Here is a 19,429-nt window from a genome sequence, read left to right as displayed (position 1 = left end):
GAGATAACGGGTCCGGGTCCGGGTCCGGGTCCCGGAACAATATACCTACCCGTACCCGGCAAATTCGTCCGGGTCCGGGCCGGGTCCGGGTCCAGACCCGGACCGTTGACAGCCCTACACGATGTACAAAGAAAGTTAAATGGTGTTGATAATGACCAAAATTAACAGGGACGGTTGCACCTCCGTCCGTGCCCCGAGTCCATACAAGTTGTGGGCTGATCAACATCTTCCATTTCTCTGATTTAGCTGACAACTTTGAGAGCCTGAATGAAAAGCAAGTTTGTGACCTTGATGGAGGCGAAACATGAGGAATACAGCTCTTTTCCAATGGGCAAAACCCCGCAGGAGAAAGGGGGTTTCGGCCATGTTCCTCAATGCTACAAAGTTGCACCCCTGAGCAGGCCTAGTTTACATCCAGAAATTGCAAATATCCCTGTGGTCGATTTGAATGGTTTGAATAACTCTACAAGACGATCTGCGGTCATCGAAGACATTTCAAGTGCTCGTGGAAACAATGGTTTCTTTCTTAAGGCCGTTTGGTCACGGTTTCTTCCTTAAAACCGTTGTCCAGCCTCCCGCAAGGGTTCGAATCCCTTGGTTACCGTGTTCGGAGGGATGAGACCTCTTTTCCCGGATCGGAGTGGGATTAGTCGGGTCCTGTAAGGATTGATCCGAACACCCACTCCGTCAGCCAAAAAAAAAAAAAAAAAAGATTTCTTTCAAGTACATGTTCTTGTCTCACCAATTAATATAATAGACCCGTTTAATTTTATCCCTTAAGCTTTGTTCCACTTCTTCCCACCATGTTGTACCTTTGTCTTGACCAGGAGGCAAAATCTTAGCACTGATTAGCTATATTTTGAAAATCTTCACCTGAAAATAGATTTGCACGTGAATATTAAGGCTTTGTTCTCGACTACTTTTAAGCATGTAATTTTTTTTTTTTAATTTAAAAGGATCAATAGTAAGCTCCAACTTATCTTTCAATCATAGGTGAACCCTTTTAACAATTAGACTGCCTTTTGTTGTTGAGCGTTAAAACTTGATTTTAGAGAATTTAAATTAGAAAGTGTCAAAATAAATGCTTTTGGTTATCAGCTTTTCTAAGTTCAAGAAATCCAAAATCACGACATGGAAAACGAGAAAATAATCTATATGCATTAATTTTTTTTTAAATTATTGTTTCGGAATTTTGAAGATCGTCGACCATGGGATATCTCAGTCAGTTTTGGATGGAGCGCTTTCAGCCGCCTTCAGCCTTTTTCAACCTGCCGTCGGTGGAGAAGGTGAAATTCATGTCTAATGACGTTCGCAAGCCTGTTAGGTACGGCACGAGCATAAAGGACGGAGTTGATAAGGTCCAATTTTGGAGGACATTTCTCAAACACTACGCAAATCCTCTAGACGACTGGTTGTCGCTATGGCCCGATACCCGTCATGACTACAGGTACTGCAGCTCTGCACTTAAAATTATTGTACCCTGATTGATTTTTAGTTTCATTCCCAAATTCCAGCCACTGCGATTGGCTAATAGCTGACCCAGATGACTGCCAGTAAGTACGTCGCGTTTTTTTATTTATTTATTTATTTATTGGAGGACTCGAACCCGAGACCTCTCGCTTACACTCCCTCCCCTGTACCACCCAACCCAACCCTCCCCCAAGTACGTCGCGTTTCATCATTGTTCACGCATCACCTTGCTAGAGTATTACTCAACTAGTATTTTATAATAATAAAATAATAAATTTTAAGTCATAAATGATACCGTAAATTAATTAATTAGTTACAATTAGTGCCGGGCGGATCTATGATGGGAAACTGGGGGCATGGGCTTCACTGTCCTCCTTAAATTTTTGATAGTATCCATAGAATTTTGATATAATTTCAAGTATGTCCTTTGGAGTTTTGTGTATCCATTTATTTATATATTTCTAAAGTTAAATTTGATTTTGCCCATTGCTATAGCTAACGTAGAAAGAGTTTTTTCAGTTATGAATATAACGAATAATTGGTTACGAAATAGAATGGAAGACGCGTGGATGAATGATTGTTTAGTTACGGACACTGAGAAAAATATACTTCGTTAAGTTTAAAATGAGAAGGTTGTAAACCATTATCAAAATATGAAAACTCGTCCTAAGCAATTGTAAATAGTTTAGTTTGTTTTTTGAAATAAAATAATTATTGCATTAATAATTTTGAGTTTTTTTTTATATTTTTCATGGAATATATGCATCATTTATACTTGTTAGTGAATGTTTTTCTTGTTTAAAAAATTAGAAAAAGAATAGGTAAAAAATTTTAGAGTTGCTTTTATTCCACTGAGGATTTTTTCCGGCTCCACCACTGAATTAGTGAGAATTATGATATGTCGACCATTTGTCGGTCAACATTCATGGATGCTAATTGCTTAGCCTTCTGACTGACAGGGAAAAGATGAGCGAATATGCCAGGGAAGCAAAAAAATTAGGAGTATCCATCATGGGCAATCACTGAAGGGCTAGGACTTGGCCCGGATTATATAAGCAGGAAAATGGAGGAAGGAATGCAGGTGATTGTGGTGAATTGTTACCCACCATTACCAATGCCAAGCCCCCAGCAGGGTCTGGCACTGGGATTGCCCCCCCCCCCCCCCCCCCCCCCCCATTTCTGACTACTCTTGCTTAACCATTGTCCTCCACAGCTCGTCTGGCCTACAAACTGTGGACTCCCGCGACGGGAAATGGACCGCCGTCCGATGTATTCACGGTGCCTTGCAGGTTAACGTCGGCGATCAACTTGAGGTGCTTAGCAATGGCTTGTACAAAAGTGTGGTTCACAGAGTCACGCTTAGCAGCGACACCATCAGAATCTCCATCGCTAGTCTTCATAGTTTGGGCATGGATGAGAAGGTGGAGACTGCAAAAGAGCTAATTGATGAACAGCATCGGAAGGGTTACAGGGACAGTAGCTTTAAACACTTTCTCGATTTCTTTGCTCAACATGACATTGCAGATGGGAAGAACTTCATCGATGCTCTCAGGATTACAAATCAATAATCCAGGAGTAGAAGCCCTGTCAAGTTCCTGGCCCCGAGGACCCTCTTTTGGGCTCTGAAAACAAAAGCCTTTTGTGATGTATCAAAATGTACGGCTGAATCTCCTCCATGCTTCAGTCATAGCGGTCTGTACCTTTGGTGAATAGATAGGCCTGCAGGCTTTTCATTATAGGACTGCTGTCGGACAATGAAAGCAACGAGTACGGACTACCGTGTTGCCGTCCCCACGATATCTGTGGTTCAATTTCCAGTTTTCCCTCCTTTGAACTCAAAAAGGACTGGATTGTTATTTATGTCGTCTAATTTTGGAAATGGGGCTTACAAATTGAATTCTATTCAGTTGAAATCATTAATCTAATTCTTACAGCTTATATGTATAAATTTAAATTTATCAGCTTATATAATTAATTGATGTAAAATCTACTATTACATTAAAACCATAGGAGTTTACACCAAATGTATTAAAAATTACGTAAATCGGTTTGAACCAAATAAAACTCAACTCTTAAAGCCTCGAATCCTCTACTTTTGTATTGTTCTCGTTGTTTGTCCATCTCAAAGGTCCTTGTTATAAGGCTTGGAGGATATTTCAGCTTGTTTATCCCAAAAAAGTATTTAATCATGGGTAGCGTTTTGTTGCAGATTCCAAAACCACCATTTATTTTAGCATATAGTCTAATAAATAGAAACTATATAATTAAAATATAACGAGCGTGTAAATAACAAAAATGAGAGTGTAAATAACATTTTTTTTGAATAACTAGTAACAAATGAAGTTATCAAAATGGTTAGGGAATCCCATGATATCTGAAAAGTCGGACAACTTTGGATTTGGTCCAAAAGAAAGTAAAAGCTGAATCCCCCAATTTGCTTATTGTTACACAAATTTGCTAAAATTCAGAAGATTTGGCAATACAAGCAAGAATATATGGTCATAAATATGCAGTACCATATAACAGATTCTCCCAAATCCCAAGCCGCTTGCATATATTTCGGCAACTAATCGCTTTCCCTCTCAGTTCTGTTCTTCTTCTACTACCTTTGTTTTTTTTTTTTTTTTGTACTGTTTCCAAATTCCAATCGTCTCTTTGCTGTGATCGAAATAAACTAACAAAACATGTATAGATCAGCAAGCACCAACCGAGTCACCGATGATCACTTCAACTACCTTTCGCCGGCTGCGTCATCGAAGGTGTCCACAGCCCTGAGAGCGCTGTCGCTGGAAACTAATGAGTTGCCCGTCTATGAACCACTCTCCGAGGCCTCTAAGAAAGAGAGAAGCCGTGCCAAGTTTGCAGAAAATGCGGTTCATATCATTCCTTTAGTTCTGCTCCTCTGTGCATTCATTCTCTGGGTTTTCTCCAATCCAGGTAGTTTCCTCTGTCTTTCTTTACATGGACGCTAAAAACAATTACAAAGATAACATGTATTTTTGGTTAGCAAGAAACGACAGCATGTACTTCTGATTAACTTCTGTAGTATTAGTTTTAAAAATTAATATTCACCCTACCAATCTCTACATTCTAGGTTTCTTTTTTATTTTTTAAATAATTTACGAGCAAAAGTTTAAAAAAAAAACAGTGGAGTAAATTCACAGTAAATTTTTTTTCGTAACGGCATATCTAGCTTAACCTACTCCTACTCTAGGGGTGGCCTAACTGAGTCGAGAGAATCGATGAAAAGTGAACTACCATCGGATCACACGAGTGCATAACATACAATACACCACATATTCGTATGAATTTAGAAAAAGTTACATATAGTAGCATATTGATTGGATGTAAGGTGTCATATTGATTGAACCCTCGACTTCTCACCCTATAATACATGTGGTGGCCAACTCCTGTGGAGGAAGTTAGTTAATTTACAGTAGTTTATATGGAGTTCCTATAATTGAATTGTAGATTAGAACTCATTCAGTCGCATCCTGTCTCAAAAGATTCTCCATATCAAAAAGTCGTGTGATAAGAGGAAATTAACAGATTTTTAGTTAGAGAAGGATGATTGACCAACTTTTGCTAAGAAGCTATCGGTTGGGGCATCATTCCTCTGATTGTAGTATTGGCTATAAATCAGGAACCAAATAGTGGTTTACAAACAACAAATTCGTTTGTTTTTGTTTACTAAACTAAATTTCTGATTGCAAATGCACTGACTGAACCATTGTGTGCAAGGCAGATATTAACCTGCAAACGAAAGGTAATTCTGGTGCGGCAAAAATCGAAGGATTGACAATCGAAGGCGACGTAGATAGCGATGGTACTCAAACGGCAAATTTACCCTTAGAGTTGGTAGATCTGGATTCAACGAAACAAGAAGATGGCCTTCGCAAAGCTTCTATTTTCGGGAAGGCATCACCATGACGACGATGCTCTTCAGCCTTTTTCAAATACTAATTTCTTTGCCTACCATTTCTCAGTATATTTTCTTGAAAAAAACGCCATCCCAAATTTTCGGTTTGATCTATCTTGTTTTTCCGAGCTATTTATATTCATTGATCAGCATCTGAGAAAAGTTATTTAAATGTTTGTGGTTCTTTAGTTGGCCTTTTTGGGACTTTCATTGGGCCCTGCCTTTTGCCAATTCATACTTGCATCTTGCCCAGATACATTTTTTGTAGGTTACGCCTACGTTTTCAAGTCCAAAAGAATGCACAAAAATACCCAAGGAAATATCACTGGAGTTACAACTTCTATACATACATACATATATATATATATATGACGATTCACTACCTAAATCTCTCTAGTTTGCCGGTTGGATCGTATTACCATGTGAGTGCTAATTATTGAGCTAAATTTGTATAAATACACACAAATTCGATTAAATCAGACTAGAGTTATTAAAATCTATTAAATTCTCTTAAATTCTATTATATTAAGTGGGTTTATTATATGTCATTAAATAAGACTAGAGTGATTTTCATTTGCCTCAAATTCTATGAAGAGAATAGCAATTAAATATCCATTGGCTCAAAGTGACAGGTGAAAGAAATTTAAGTACGGATGCAAAATAATAATTAATAAAAGTTTAATGTACGAACTATCAAAATACCTTTATTATGGGTTGCAAAGGTGGCATTAACTTACTTTTAGCGATTTATTTTTTGGTTAAGAATATACGAAATGAGATTTAAGATTATGCACCACTCTAAAAGGTTGATAATGAAGTTCCACCTAATATGAATGAAGTCATAGACAAAAGATAAATATCTATTGATCTTATGGACAAACGATTGCACGATTAATTGGCAAATAAGTGTGTTTGGATTGCCAATTATTCCATTTTATTTACATCTTATTTACATACACTAATTTGCTTGTATCATCATTATATTTTTCAATCATCTTTTTTTTTTCATACACATCATATCAAAAAAATGCTACAGTACTTTTTTCACAAAATTATCTCAAATAATTTACAATCCAAGCACACTTTTTGTTGATTTATTTTCCGTAGTATTTGGTGGGATTCCAGGACCTGTGATTGAAGAGGACAATTTTGGACCCGTAGGGTCTGTTTGTTTGGAAGGAAAATATTTTCCAGAAAATGTTTTCCTGATTTTCTATTGTTTGGTTGGGTTATTGCTTTGGGAAAATTTTTTCCTACCGAAAATATTTTACATCAGATGGTGTAAAATGACTTCCCATATAAATGAACTGAAGTTATTTTCCATGTCCGCCTCGTAAGTCGTAAGACTACCCATTCAAGCTCCCCACCAGCCTTAAGATTCAGAACAAAACCCACCACTTGTACAATAACCCACTAAAAATTTGTAGTTTTCATCTCCTTCCAAACACCGGAAAAAACATGGAGAAGGTAATTTTTTTTCTCGATAAAATTTTCCATGAAAGACATTTTCCGTTGAAAATATTTTACATTGAATCAAACGGACCCGTAGTTCTTACAAAATTGCAAATATTCCATATGGAAAGCCAAAAAGAAAAAAAAATATAAAGCAAAAGAAAGTAAGCCACCTCGGCAATTGCACCTCATATGCATCCTGGAAATGGTCAGGTGATGCGATAGAATTAGTGACATGATAGCATGGAGTATTTTTTATCTGACGGTCATCTACAAAGCGGTTATTAATACACGTAGATTACACATAATACACCATGTTATTTGTATTTATTACTGTCTTCTATATTTAAATATATTATAAAATAAAATTTTTCCAGCCAGTGTCACACTCATTAAGACATCTAAATATTACTATCAGACACTCATTAAAACATACTCATATAAGAACAATACATTTATTGCACATTTGAATTATAATACTTTTTTGAAAAAACAAACATCTGAATTCCTCTTAATCGCACTTTTTTTCAAAAAACTAAACATCTTAATTCCTTTTATTATTGAATGCTTAATGATCACCCGTTAATCAAACTGTTTTAAAATTAGTTTTACATCTACCTGAAATCCATTCCAATGAATTCCCATTCACCAAACCCAAACTAAGCCCAAACGAATTACAATATTCCCTCTGTCCTAATTATTTGGTTCTGTTTTAGGAATTTAACTTTTTAAAAATAATAGTTTAATTGTGATATTTATATATATTTTTTAACTTTATCCCTATAAATTTAAAATTTTAAAAATATGATTAGATAGAGGGGCTATATTAGAAAAAAAAATTAAAAGGTGTTTTGATTTTCTTAATAGGATAAATGTTTTGAAACATTTCAAAATAAAAAAATAAGACATTTTCGATATGATGGATAAGAAATTTTTAATCAACTATCTACTTGGATAAGAAATACCCAATGCCCTGTTAGAATGACGTTTCCAACATCGAATTCCTTTATTCATGATTTATAATTCCAAAAAATATTATTGAATATACAAATCAGAAACAAAATGAGGGGATGCAAGTACTGCGAATGGGTGGTCCTTATAAGTTTAAAGAACCCAGAAGGAGACGCCTTTCGAAGCTAACATAAGAGAGAACTTCCCCGTCGGTGCATATAAATATCCGACAAGTAATCATCCCCTTCGATCCCATTCTCCTGAAAATCCATCGTTCCCGGGCTCTGCGGTTCCTTCGGTCGGTCAGCTACTCTAGCCGCCCAAACTTCCGGCTCCAAAAGTTTGGATCGACAGGCACAATCCGCTTTTAAATCATGAATCCTGAATAGTGAGTCACCCGATCTTGTCTCTCTGTTTCTACACTCTTTGAGTAATTTATAGGGTTTGCATATTTCATTTTATCTTGGCTTGATTCATTATTATTGTGGTTTTGAATTTTATTGAGTCTGCATTTTCGTGCCAGATTTAGCTTTGTTTACAATCATGCACTTCAAGTTTTGAAAATCATCTCGTGTTTCAGATCCTTGATGGAATGATTGTTCTCAGCTATACATTTATCAATTGTTTCGTTCATGTCAACAGTTTTCCTACTACAACTACTGCACTAGTTGTGGCAGATGTAAGGCTTTGATGCCTTGCATTAAAAAATATTCATAAATCCGAATGCCGTGACTTTCCTAAACCCGACTAACCTCCCTTCTTGGAATTGAGCTGATTGGAGGTGTTTCTTGTTTCTTTTTCATGTTTTTCATGCTAAAAATTGCGAGTTCTTAGACAACGTCTCCCGATGATTTTGGGATTATCTGCTGGCCAAAACCTATTTTAGTGTAGTTTGTCTGTTTGGAGTGTGGACTCTGGGAGTTGTCAGTAGGTCCAAATTTAATTTTTCGTTTATTTTAAAGCTTTTCTCCGTAATTTGCCAAAAAAAAAAAATTTTTTTTGCCTATCAATTAGCATTCTTCTAGCTTTCTTGATATCTTTTGGATCATGTTGAATAAGTGTGGGATTCATGTTTGGAATGTTCTGTTCATTTTTGTTGCATTACCACCTGGTCTCATTGGCTTTGTTTTTACTTAAGATTTTTGAGGAGGAGAGCAGTCTCCTTTTGAACTATTACTTGAAATTCTATGATCTGAGGACGAAAAATTGGTACTCATTCCGCACTAATTTCTGTTGCAGTGATTACCTGTTCAAGCTTCTGTTAATTGGAGATTCAGGTGTTGGCAAATCTTGTCTTCTTCTGAGATTTGCGGTTAGCTTCTTGCTTCTCATATTCTTTGTTGTATCCATTCTATCCTCCTCGTGCCCTTCATTTGGCAAGGCAGTTCTTGGTTAATTCTGGAAAAGTATGTGCTCCTTGACCAAGAACTATCAACTACTAACTGTTGATAACAAATTGTGGCAATCTTAGTTAAGAGGAGCTAATTCACATTAATAAAAATGAATTATGGATTTCTCTTCTTGCTAAATTGGCTTCGTATCACCATATTGGTTGACTTTCCTACTGGTGTGTTTGATAACTCTTCATGTTTGAACATTTAATTGAAGAATGACTTCTCGCTAGACATTGATATGTGATAAGAAGTATTGAATGTATTGTTCACTTTTTAAACCTGCACAGCTGAATTATTTTAGGGCTTTTTATAAGTTAATCTTCTATGCCTTTGACATTGAATGAACCTGTCAATATACAAACATTCATTTGCTTGGCTTTCTTTATGTGTGCAGGACGATTCGTACTTGGATAGCTACATCAGCACAATTGGTGTTGATTTTGTAAGATTGCATAATTCATGCAGTGGTAAAGTCTTCTCTTACCTTATGACACTGCTCTAATTGCTGCTTTCTTTACACTGTTGGCAGAAAATACGAACTGTGGAGCAAGAAGGGAAGACCATTAAACTTCAAATTGTAAGAAACTCTGTTATCTACCCTTTATGTATATTAGTTTATCTGTGCTGCAGAAAGCTTTTTAGCATTACATTTTGTCCATCCTTTTCTTCTTCGTGCTTCCACTTTTCAGCTGCCATTTAAGCTGCCTAGTCCTTGTCTATTTTTTGACTTTTGTGTCCATACTCTTTTAGCAAAATGGTAAGGTTAGTTTTCCTTGACCTGAGTAGTGATTCCTTGATTGATGCTTTTAAATCGCTTCCCTGCTTCAAAGGTTAAGGTTTCGTATACCTTGCTTTTCAAGAGCCTGCAGTGTGCAATGGACCTAATATCATGTGGTTGGGCGTTTTATCTTCATTTCTCACATATGATGGCACTTACATTGCACACATTGGGTTTTTCTGTATCTTGGAATGATAAAAAACGTATTTCGGAAGATAACTTGCAATGTTCTTCTTTTATCAGTCTTTGAATAAATGTTTGAATGCATTCACACCTTTTTTTAAATCTTTGTCTGGTGCATGCAGTGGGATACAGCTGGACAAGAGCGTTTTAGAACAATAACTAGTAGCTACTACCGTGGGGCACATGGCATCATAGTGCGTAATTTAAGATTCTTTCTTATAATTCAGCTGGTTGAGTTTATGTATTTTTACTAACTTGTTACCTGATGTATTGGCAACTATGTAGATAGTGTATGACATAACTGATCAAGAGAGCTTTAATAATGTCAAGCAATGGTTAAACGAAATAGATCGTTATGCAAGTGAAAATGTAAACAAGCTGCTGGTTGGAAACAAGTCTGACCTGGCTGATAACAGAGCTGTGTCTTATGATACAGCCAAGGTAGAAATCTTCTTCCCTCTCTCTCTCTCTGTTTTTTTTTTTCGGGTGCATGCTCGTTGAGGGACCTGCATTCTTGCTGTTCCTAAAAGGCTTTTGCGGATGAAATTGGCATTCCTTTCATGGAGACCAGTGCAAAGAATGCCAGTAATGTCGAGCAAGCTTTCATGGTTATGGCAGCTGACATCAAGAATAGGTAATTTCTTTTCTTGTACTCTGTTTTTGTTTGTATACTGTCTGTTTACTCGTGTAATGGATAGTAGTATTACCCTACAAGTAATGTTACAAGTGAATTTAAGTAATTGTCATTGTTCAAAAGTCTTTTACTCACATGATTACAGTCAACTAAATTACGCCTTCTTCTTCTTATTACATTTTCCTCTTCTTCTTCTTGTTAATATTTTACCACTATGTTGGATTATCTGGCCTTCCTGCCCTTGTCTTCCTTTCTACTGTCTATTAACATGGTCTGTTAGGAAGTTCAAATTTGCATCTACCCATTGAATTCTTGGATATTGTTTTGTGGGTGTTCCAAAGTGTTGGTTTCTAATATTTTTTTATCTTTATTATATCTGTTGCATTCACCTTAATCCAGATATGCTAAAATCTTTTCCTGGATGTTTTTCTTTTTTTCCTGCAGGATGGCGAGTCAACCTTCCGCAAACACTGCAAGGCCTCCAACAGTTCAGATAAAGGGCCAACCGGTAAACCAAAAGAGTGGATGCTGTTCTTAGTGAGCAACCCGGTTCTTGAACAATATCTCAGTCATATCCTGCTAAGGAGGCTTGTCACCTGCGATGCCAATTGTTGGTCCCTGTCGTAGTTATTTTATATATAAGCTACTCAAGTTCTATTCTTTCAAATGGATTGGATTTTGTAGTGTCCAACTTAACCATTGTATTGGATTTGTTGGATTGATAACAAATTTTTTGCTGTTCCACTGTTTTTTGCCTCGAGATGCGTCCACGCATAGCAGTGTTACTCTATCTTCGATCTATTCCTGGCTGCTTTACCAAGCAGTTCCATCGTGGGGCTAAGTTTGGATCAAATATTGGAGAAGTTTTTTGTACTACATGTTAACTGAGCCAATAATGAAGTAAATTGGCATGTAATGGTTTGTGAAGTGGCTAAATGGTGAACTACTTGGCAACTTTGTAATATGTAAACACCCTGTACGTCTTTGGCCGTCAATTCATGTTTAGTTCACACGTCCACAGGGTGATGCGTCAAGCCTACAACAAATATACAATCTCTAGGGATAATTTCACAAACCTCCCCTAAAGTTTTTAATAATTGCAAAGAGCTCCCCTCAAGTTTTAAAAATTACATATACCTGCCATATTTTACTATTTGTATAACAATATTGGTTCAACAAGTTAGATTTTCTCTCAAAAATCCTAAGTTGTCTTTTTCCACAAAACTAAGAAAGAAAAACAAAGTATATTTAATCATTTTCTTCTACACTTTACACAAATCGACAAATTGAATCTCTGGCAATCATTCAATCGTAAGTTCCAAATCTAAGTAACTATCCAAAAGATCTTAAATTACATGTACAATTTCGATGCTTTCCATGCGAAAAAATAAAAATAAAAATACAAAAAATACATACACACGTTATTGACAATCAATTTTATGCCCCAAAATTAAATTTTAATACCCAAATACCTTTTCAATATAAGCTCATCTAATCTAAAACCACCATTACAACACTTTTATGACCTTAAAAATATTAATATCTCAAAAGTAGAAAATAAATTCTACATCTATAATAAAACCATAACAAAAAATTTCTCATCCAATGAAAGAAATCCTCGTGCAATTACTGACATTTTACAAAAAAATTTCTTGACAATAAGCAAACTATGACAAATTTCATATTTTTGGTTCTTCTCTATTATTTCTCTATTATCAATTTTATTATTTATTTCTCTATTACTGTGAGTCTCTTCATTTCCTTATAGTTTGACACATAATCTACACCTTCTGTCAATTTTATAATTTCAATTTGCTAATATTCATAAAATTAAAGATAATAAAAAAGGGTATAATAGTATATTAACTAGAAAAGAAAGGACCAAAAATAGATGAGATGGAAATATAGAATTTTGTTTGGGTTTTGTAAATCTATTGCTTTAAATTGAGAATTGTTTATCAAGTGAAGGGCATTTTAGGTACTTTACTGTGCCAGTGAGGTTAGTGTAATTTCTTAAACCTAAGGGGAACCAGGTGAAATTTTTTTGAAACCTCAAGGGAGGTTTCTGAAATTATCCCTAATTTTTATGAGCTTATAGGTACAGCATCACATAAGGCAGTGTCAGCCATGACGGAGCCAGGATTTTTTCCTGGGGGGGGGGCCAAAATTTTTCGAACAAAATTACCTTAATATGTTATGTTCAAAATAATTTTTATTTATTTAAATATATGACATCTTAAAATATCAAATATTAACTTTAATTATAAGGGTATGTCTATTTCATAAATATGTAACATAGTCATAACTAAAATTAAGACAAGAAATAACCTTTGATTAAATATCTTATAACATCACAAATCACCTAAGTTGCACATTATGAGAAGATGCTCCAATGTGTCACATGCAAAAACAAAAATATAACTATTTTCAATTAAAAAAAGAAAAAAGTTATGTTAGCATACCTTGAAATTTCATCCTCTTTTATTAAAAGTAAATTGAGATTTACGTTCTTTTATGGAACTAAATTCATGTATAATTGAATCAATGCTAAATTTTCGAACAATTTCCTTTTTTTATGTACATAGTGAGGCAATCATTCAAGAAATTATCTTTTATTTTGTTTTGGAGCTTTGTTTTGATTATTTTCATAATTGAAAATATCCATTCTAATGACTATAGAACAGAGCCAGGATTTTTTCCTTGGGAGGGGGGCCAAATTTTTCTGCACAAAATTATCTTAATATGTTATATTCAAATTAATTTTCATCTATTTAAGTATATGACATCTTAAAATATCAAATATTAATTTTAATTATAAAGGTATGTCTATTTCATAAACATGCAGTATAGTCATAACAAAAAATAGGATAAGAAATAATTTTTGATTAAATATCTTATAACATCACAAACTACCCAAATTGTATATTATGAGAAAATGCTCCAATATGTCACTTGTGCAAAAACAAAAATATAACTATGCAATATAAATATAACTATTTTTAATTAATAAAAGATAAAAGTTATGTTAGCATATCTTGTATTTCAACCTCTTTTCTTAAAAGTAAACTGAGCTTTACGTTCTTTCATAGAACTAAATTCATCTATAATTGAATCAGTACTAAATTTTTGAACAACTTCCTTTTTTTATATATACATTGTTAGACAATCATTCAAGAAATTATCTTTTATTTTGTTTTGAATCTTTGTTTTGATTATATTCATAATTGAAAATGCCCGTTCTATATTTGCAGTTAACATAGGAAGAGTGAAAACAAATATAATCAATCTATCAACAACAGGATAGATCACTCAATTTATTGTCTTCACCAAACCTTCAAGTAATTATTTATACATTTGTATATGGGTCAACAAGAGTATATATCACTAATTTTAAATTTTTTATCAATTAGGCTAAGTTGTATGTTTGTATATGGACCAATAAAGTAATTATTTTTGTTTTAGCCCATTGATAATTATGAATTGAGTCTTTTATTATAATATATCAAATTGGATCAATTTACTATAAATTATCAAATTATATGTTTAATTTTTTGAATGTTAAATAATTAGCACAATAAAAAATAAATAACTTTTTTTGAAGAAAAAATTAAATCAAAGTTGGTTAATTCAGACACACACATGGGGGGAGGGATGGGTTGGGTGGTACGGGGGGAGGGAGTGTAAGCAAGAGGTCTCCGGTTCGAGTCCTCCTGCTTACACTAAAAAAAAATAAAAATACACACACACAAATATATATATATATATAAACTTTCATAATATAAACTAAAATTGTAAAAAATTAGGGATCAACTTTATCTTATACATATACTTACATATTATGAATTAAAATTTTCAAAATTTAGGGTCCCTTGGCTCCGTCATTGTGTGTCAGGTCAATGTAGTACGTTCTTGATTGATTCATATACCCGAACGCCTTTTTTCTTCCCCTGTTTCCGTGGACCTTGAACTTTTTTTTTTTTTTTTTGGTTGGATTGCGGCAGCTAAAACATTCGTCAAGACAATATTCTTTGGTTCTTGCCAACCGAGCACCAGAGGAAAATTTTTAAGAATCTCAACTCAACATTCCAGTTAGAGGTGGCAATTTGTCCCAAGTCCCAATGGGTTACCCATGCCCAAGAGGACTTTGGGCGGGATGGGCACTGAAATTTGACATTGGGTTTAAAATGGGACAAATCCCAATTGTACCCATTAATTGATGGGAAATTTTGGAAAATACTTGGGTACCCATTGGGGTCAAATAGCAAGGGCTCCGTTTGGATTAACTGTTTTTGGGTGGTGTTTTTGAAATATTTTATTGTAGCAGTGTATATGAAAAATTTTTACTATAAAATTTTTTGAAATATTTGATATACTAATATGGATGGGATGTTTTTTCACTTATTGTATATTACTGTAATATTGTATTTGAAAAACTTATTTTTTGAAAAAATAGTCATTCCAAACAGAGTCTTATATTCAAAAATTATCTTTAACAATTTTTATAGTCATACCAGCGAATATAATCTAGTAGTCTTCCTGGTCATTATCCACAAGAATTTTCAGCATTTCAGTAAGTTTAGACCTGTCATCCTTAGACAATGATGAGGATAAATATTCAACACCCTAAGTACCTTGGCCATCTTGATATATGTTGGCATATGGATGTATATCTATCTTTTCCTTTATTTGTTAATCCAATTTTTGATAGGAATCCTGAGTATAAAGCACTTGCATGTTTATTTAATAAAACTAAAAGAAATTTAATAAATAAAAAATATTAAAATTATATAAAAAATAAAAAATGAATTAAAGGAAAAAAATATGTAGAAAATAGATTTGGGTATTGGGCGGGATCAATCTAAACCCATCCCAAAGTGATCCCGCCCAAGTTAGTCCCAAAACACATATGGGTAAGGTTGATTCCAAACCCATATAACTCGATTCCAACTCAAACCCAAGCAAATCCCGTCCATCCCGCCCATTTTGCCGCCTCTAATTCCAGTATACAAACTCATTTAATCTTCAACTCAACTGGTGTCAGAGCTTTGTTGTATTACTGCCATCTTTTTACTCTGTCGAGGTTACTGACGATCTAATAATGTGAAGCAAGTAAAGTCGAGAAAATGAGGTGTGATGTTCTCCGTGAAACAAAAAACACGATGGAAATTTCGGCAGCAAAAGTAAAAGCTCAATTTACGAGGCAATAAGACTAATCATTACATTCCATTCTCTTTATCACCAGTGAATTCCTATTATGTCCTGCTGTCAAATTATAATGTAAGAGCTTGAACACCGAGATCAAGTCCATCCTTGATAGCTGCTTCATTTGCAGGGCCTGTTAAGGGTGGAATATATGATGGAAACCGCGAAAATGCAGCGCTGGGTGGTTGAGCTACAGCAGGGCCACGAGTATATTTTGCAGCTGTAGTCGGAGAAGGGGCAAACTTTTGATTCGAGAAGTTCCAGATGGGGAGAAATGAGACATTTGGCGGCGGCGTGCAAGCTGGAAGCCCCTGCCCATGATCGCGAACACCAAACTGCATAAAAAATAATGAATCAAGCCAAGAAAACTTAAATATTGTAGCTAATCAGAAGGTCATCCAAAATACCCCTCTTAATTGTAAAACGTATGTGGCTTCACATTCATAAATCTGTCGAAAAATTTGGTGACTTTTAAGGAAACATGCATGGTAGAGTTACAAAACCTGCTATCCTTCGACATACATTCACTAAAATTGATAGCAACAAAACCTTTCTGATTACCATGTATCGTGGACGGTGCAAGTCAGAAACAGCATGACTTGTAGCCCTGGGTGAAAGTGGGGGTCTTTCACAGGTTTTAACCTGCGCTGCGGTGGTTGCCTGGAAAACGATGAAAAGATAATGCATTTAAGTACCATGAAGTAATTACATGTTTGTCTATTAAAAATCCATTCCACAAAGGTAGATCGTCTGTAATCTGCTAGTATTTACTTGTTAGGCCGATCTCACACACTTACAACTTGGCAGTGGTATCATATCACTACAAAATGGAGGGAAATGTATACTTCTATATCGACATTTCCTGACCAACTCAATTACCTGTGGTGAAATAGGAGCATTATGGGAGTTTGAAGCAGAGGGCAGTTTAGAAGTTGAAGCCTGCGAACATGCGCGTGCAAATCAAAACTATCAAGTGCTATCAATTGTGTGTATAATAATAGTAAAGTATCCCCACCCCAAAAGACCCAAAAAAAAAAAGAAAAGAGGAGGGAAAGATGAAAATTCTGGCACAGGATGAAGTCCCACCATTTCGTCGAGAGGTATGTCGAACACGCTTGTTCGGCGTTTCTTCCTTTCGGTTGCTGTCATCAATCTGAGAAAGTACTTCTGTGCATGGCTAGCCACTTGAGTTGGAGTCCTGCTGTGGACAAAGTTTTTCGAAATTCCCTTCCAGTCGCCTTTCCCAAGCTTTTCCAATCCGAGTAGGAAAGATCGGTGTTCTTCCTCGGACCAAGGCTTTCCTGATGGACAGATTGAATGAGTTTTAATCATCCAGAAATTTTGACAAATTAACTTTTGATCCTTCAAGATAGAAGACCCTGTAGTCTGTACTAATTAATTTGTCCAACAGCCAACAAGACCACTTATCTGTTCCTTATTTTCCTAATTCAAGTGCAACATCGAGTACCTTCAAATCCTTCATCTCACTGTCATGCATGGGAGCCACGATTTTTCAATAATGTGGTTTACTACATCTCCCAACAGGATGAGTAGATTACACTAACATGAAAAGAATATATACATCTGGGAAACGATATTCTCCAATAAGCAAACCAAATTCATCATCCACCATTCTACCTCGGATGTTGCCAAGAAAACCAAGTGAAAACTGATGTACATGAATTTCGTAGAACACTAGAAAAAAATTGTAAGTGGAGTGTTTTTGTCTAGAAGTTTTAACATTGAAAGACAATCAAAGGATACCAATCAAAAGTGATAAAATATAAACAGCACTCAAACTGGAAGCAACAAGATATTGTTAACTTTCTCAACTCAAACCCGGCCAAGAATAAAGAGGCGGGCGGGTGACAGAGATTCTCACTTTCTGTTATTGGGCAGAAATAGATTAAATACACGATGGTTCAAGATAAAGTCAAAAGCTTAATAGAGAATAGATCATCAAATCGTTTAAAACAGAAAATAAGCCACGATGGTGATCCATATTGCACGATCCTGTCAGGAAATTTGATCATTCGAATACAGATCAAGACTGTAAAACACATGGTAGTATTCTTGATGTATATATCTGGAGATAACAAACCTTTCCTTCTTTCGTGGGCAGTTTTGGCTCCAGATGACTCGTGAATGAGGCCATCAGAGACATAACCATCAGCATCATCGGGCACGTTGCATTCACCATTGCATGTCTCTAAATTTCCCATGCTTTTGCTCTTTCTAATCGATTCATTTTGCCGGTTTGCATAATCATCTTCCACCACATTGATTTTTACTCCAAATAATTTGATCCCTTTGCCATTGCATGTTCTGGAGCAGTTTCCATTGTGCCCACAATGGGAACATTTCCTCAACGACGCTTTAACCATTCCCCCGACCCTCTTTTTCTCTCTACAATTGTATGATGGCTTTATTTATATTACCACAAAAACTGTGCTGATAAGTGATCGGAGACGAAGAAGATGTCCCATAGAACCAGGTTTCTTTTTGGTTGGGTACAAGACTATCAGATTCCTAGCTAAATGCTAACACGAGACTAGGCAAAAATAAGCCAGTCCATTTCGGTGCTTCAAGGAAGAAGTACTCTGGTCTTAAATTTATAATAGGGAAAATTATACTTTACCCCCTGTGATAAAGCTAATTTTTACATAACCCCCTCTAATTTTACAAGCTATATAAATCTCTCGTAGTTTGGATTTAGTGTGAACCTCATAACCCCCCTCATTAGTTTTACTAATCTCGGCATTATCGTTACTCGTCTCTAGATCATTTCCATTTTCAGTTGACATACAATCAAAATGAAAGCATTTAGCTTGTATATAACATACATCAATTTTAATTTTCTAGAAAATTCAGTGTTAACCTCACTGAGCAATTAATTATCTAATAATCATTACAATTTTCTAAAATACAACTAATTAAAAATTTGCAAATTGAATTTTGGACTTTTAACACATATTTAATGAGAAAGCCCTTGGTATATTGATTGCTGAAAGTGGAAAATATGTCAAAAACTTTTTCAAGTTCTCTATTACATTTATATTGTGATTTATTAAACGCTCCCATACTTATCTGATTCCCTTATGGATAAATGGTTATCATGAAGTTTGAGCAATCGCTTTTTTGGTGCTAAAGAGTTTTCATTTTTTTCTTTTGGTGTTGTGTTTCTTGCTCAAACATGTTATTGAGCGTTGAATATGAAATTATTGTGAGCATCAAGAGTAATTAGTTCGAACTTCAGGTGGTGATTTATGGTCCTATCCTCTACTTAAATGTACAAATATATAGTAAATGTACACTAGCAAAAATTAACTAGTAATTGGACTTTTAAGTTGTTCATATGACCAATGAGTTACTTCTCCAACCTAAAATAAGCCATGAACTTTTAGGTTTAAGTATATTCATCAAAATATTACTTTATTATTTATGTA

At 35.1% G+C, this 19,429-nt stretch overlaps 3 protein-coding genes and 1 pseudogene across 3 annotated transcripts; 3 read left to right on the top strand and 1 right to left on the bottom strand.

Moving 5' to 3' along the window:
* Positions 1–291: 291 nt before the first annotated feature.
* LOC113723699 (2-oxoglutarate-dependent dioxygenase 21, chloroplastic-like) lies at positions 292–3,224 on the top strand (annotated as a pseudogene).
* Positions 3,225–4,056: 832 nt separating this feature from the next.
* Positions 4,057–5,535, top strand: LOC113724390 (uncharacterized). The gene is made up of 2 exons (XM_027247300.2): positions 4,057–4,407; positions 5,216–5,535. The coding sequence occupies exons 1-2, from the start codon at positions 4,155–4,157 to the stop codon at positions 5,398–5,400; spliced, it is 438 nt and encodes a 145-aa protein (XP_027103101.1). The 5' UTR covers positions 4,057–4,154; the 3' UTR covers positions 5,401–5,535.
* Positions 5,536–7,894: 2,359 nt separating this feature from the next.
* LOC113727338 (ras-related protein RABD2a) lies at positions 7,895–11,525 on the top strand. The gene is made up of 8 exons (XM_027251444.2): positions 7,895–8,180; positions 9,032–9,104; positions 9,581–9,628; positions 9,716–9,763; positions 10,270–10,341; positions 10,433–10,588; positions 10,678–10,781; positions 11,226–11,525. Exons 1-8 carry the CDS (start codon positions 8,167–8,169, stop codon positions 11,317–11,319), a joined length of 609 nt encoding a protein of 202 aa, XP_027107245.1. The 5' UTR covers positions 7,895–8,166; the 3' UTR covers positions 11,320–11,525.
* A 4,526-nt stretch (positions 11,526–16,051) lies between these two features.
* LOC113724389 (probable transcription factor At5g61620) lies at positions 16,052–18,526 on the bottom strand. The gene is made up of 5 exons (XM_027247299.2): positions 18,085–18,526; positions 17,070–17,284; positions 16,863–16,922; positions 16,545–16,643; positions 16,052–16,318 (listed from the first exon to the last, which is right to left on the bottom strand). Exons 1-5 carry the CDS (start codon positions 18,365–18,367, stop codon positions 16,052–16,054), a joined length of 924 nt encoding a protein of 307 aa, XP_027103100.1. The 5' UTR covers positions 18,368–18,526.
* Between the last annotated feature and the right edge of the window lie 903 nt (positions 18,527–19,429).

The sequence above is a fragment of the Coffea arabica genome, chromosome 2e, assembly GCF_036785885.1.
Source record: "Coffea arabica cultivar ET-39 chromosome 2e, Coffea Arabica ET-39 HiFi, whole genome shotgun sequence".
In the NCBI taxonomy this organism is placed as follows: domain Eukaryota; kingdom Viridiplantae; phylum Streptophyta; class Magnoliopsida; order Gentianales; family Rubiaceae; genus Coffea; species Coffea arabica.
Note: the sequence above shows the minus strand (reverse complement) of the source record. Positions and strands in the feature narration are given on the sequence as shown.

Coding starts and splice junctions, on each gene's coding strand:
- LOC113724389 (XM_027247299.2), bottom strand. CDS start 18,367: ATGGTTAAAGCGTCGTTGAGGAAATGTTCCCATTGTGGGCACAATGGA. Junction 16,923..17,069: donor ACATACCTCTCGACGAAATG/GTGGGACTTCAT, acceptor GCATGTTCGCAG/GCTTCAACTTCTAAACTGCC. Junction 16,319..16,544: donor TGCACCGTCCACGATACATG/GTAATCAGAAAG, acceptor TTTTTTATGCAG/TTTGGTGTTCGCGATCATGG.
- LOC113724390 (XM_027247300.2), top strand. CDS start 4,155: ATGTATAGATCAGCAAGCACCAACCGAGTCACCGATGATCACTTCAAC. Junction 4,408..5,215: donor CTGGGTTTTCTCCAATCCAG/GTAGTTTCCTCT, acceptor TGTGCAAGGCAG/ATATTAACCTGCAAACGAAA.
- LOC113727338 (XM_027251444.2), top strand. Junction 10,589..10,677: donor TGTCTTATGATACAGCCAAG/GTAGAAATCTTC, acceptor TGTTCCTAAAAG/GCTTTTGCGGATGAAATTGG. Junction 10,782..11,225: donor GCAGCTGACATCAAGAATAG/GTAATTTCTTTT, acceptor TTTTTCCTGCAG/GATGGCGAGTCAACCTTCCG.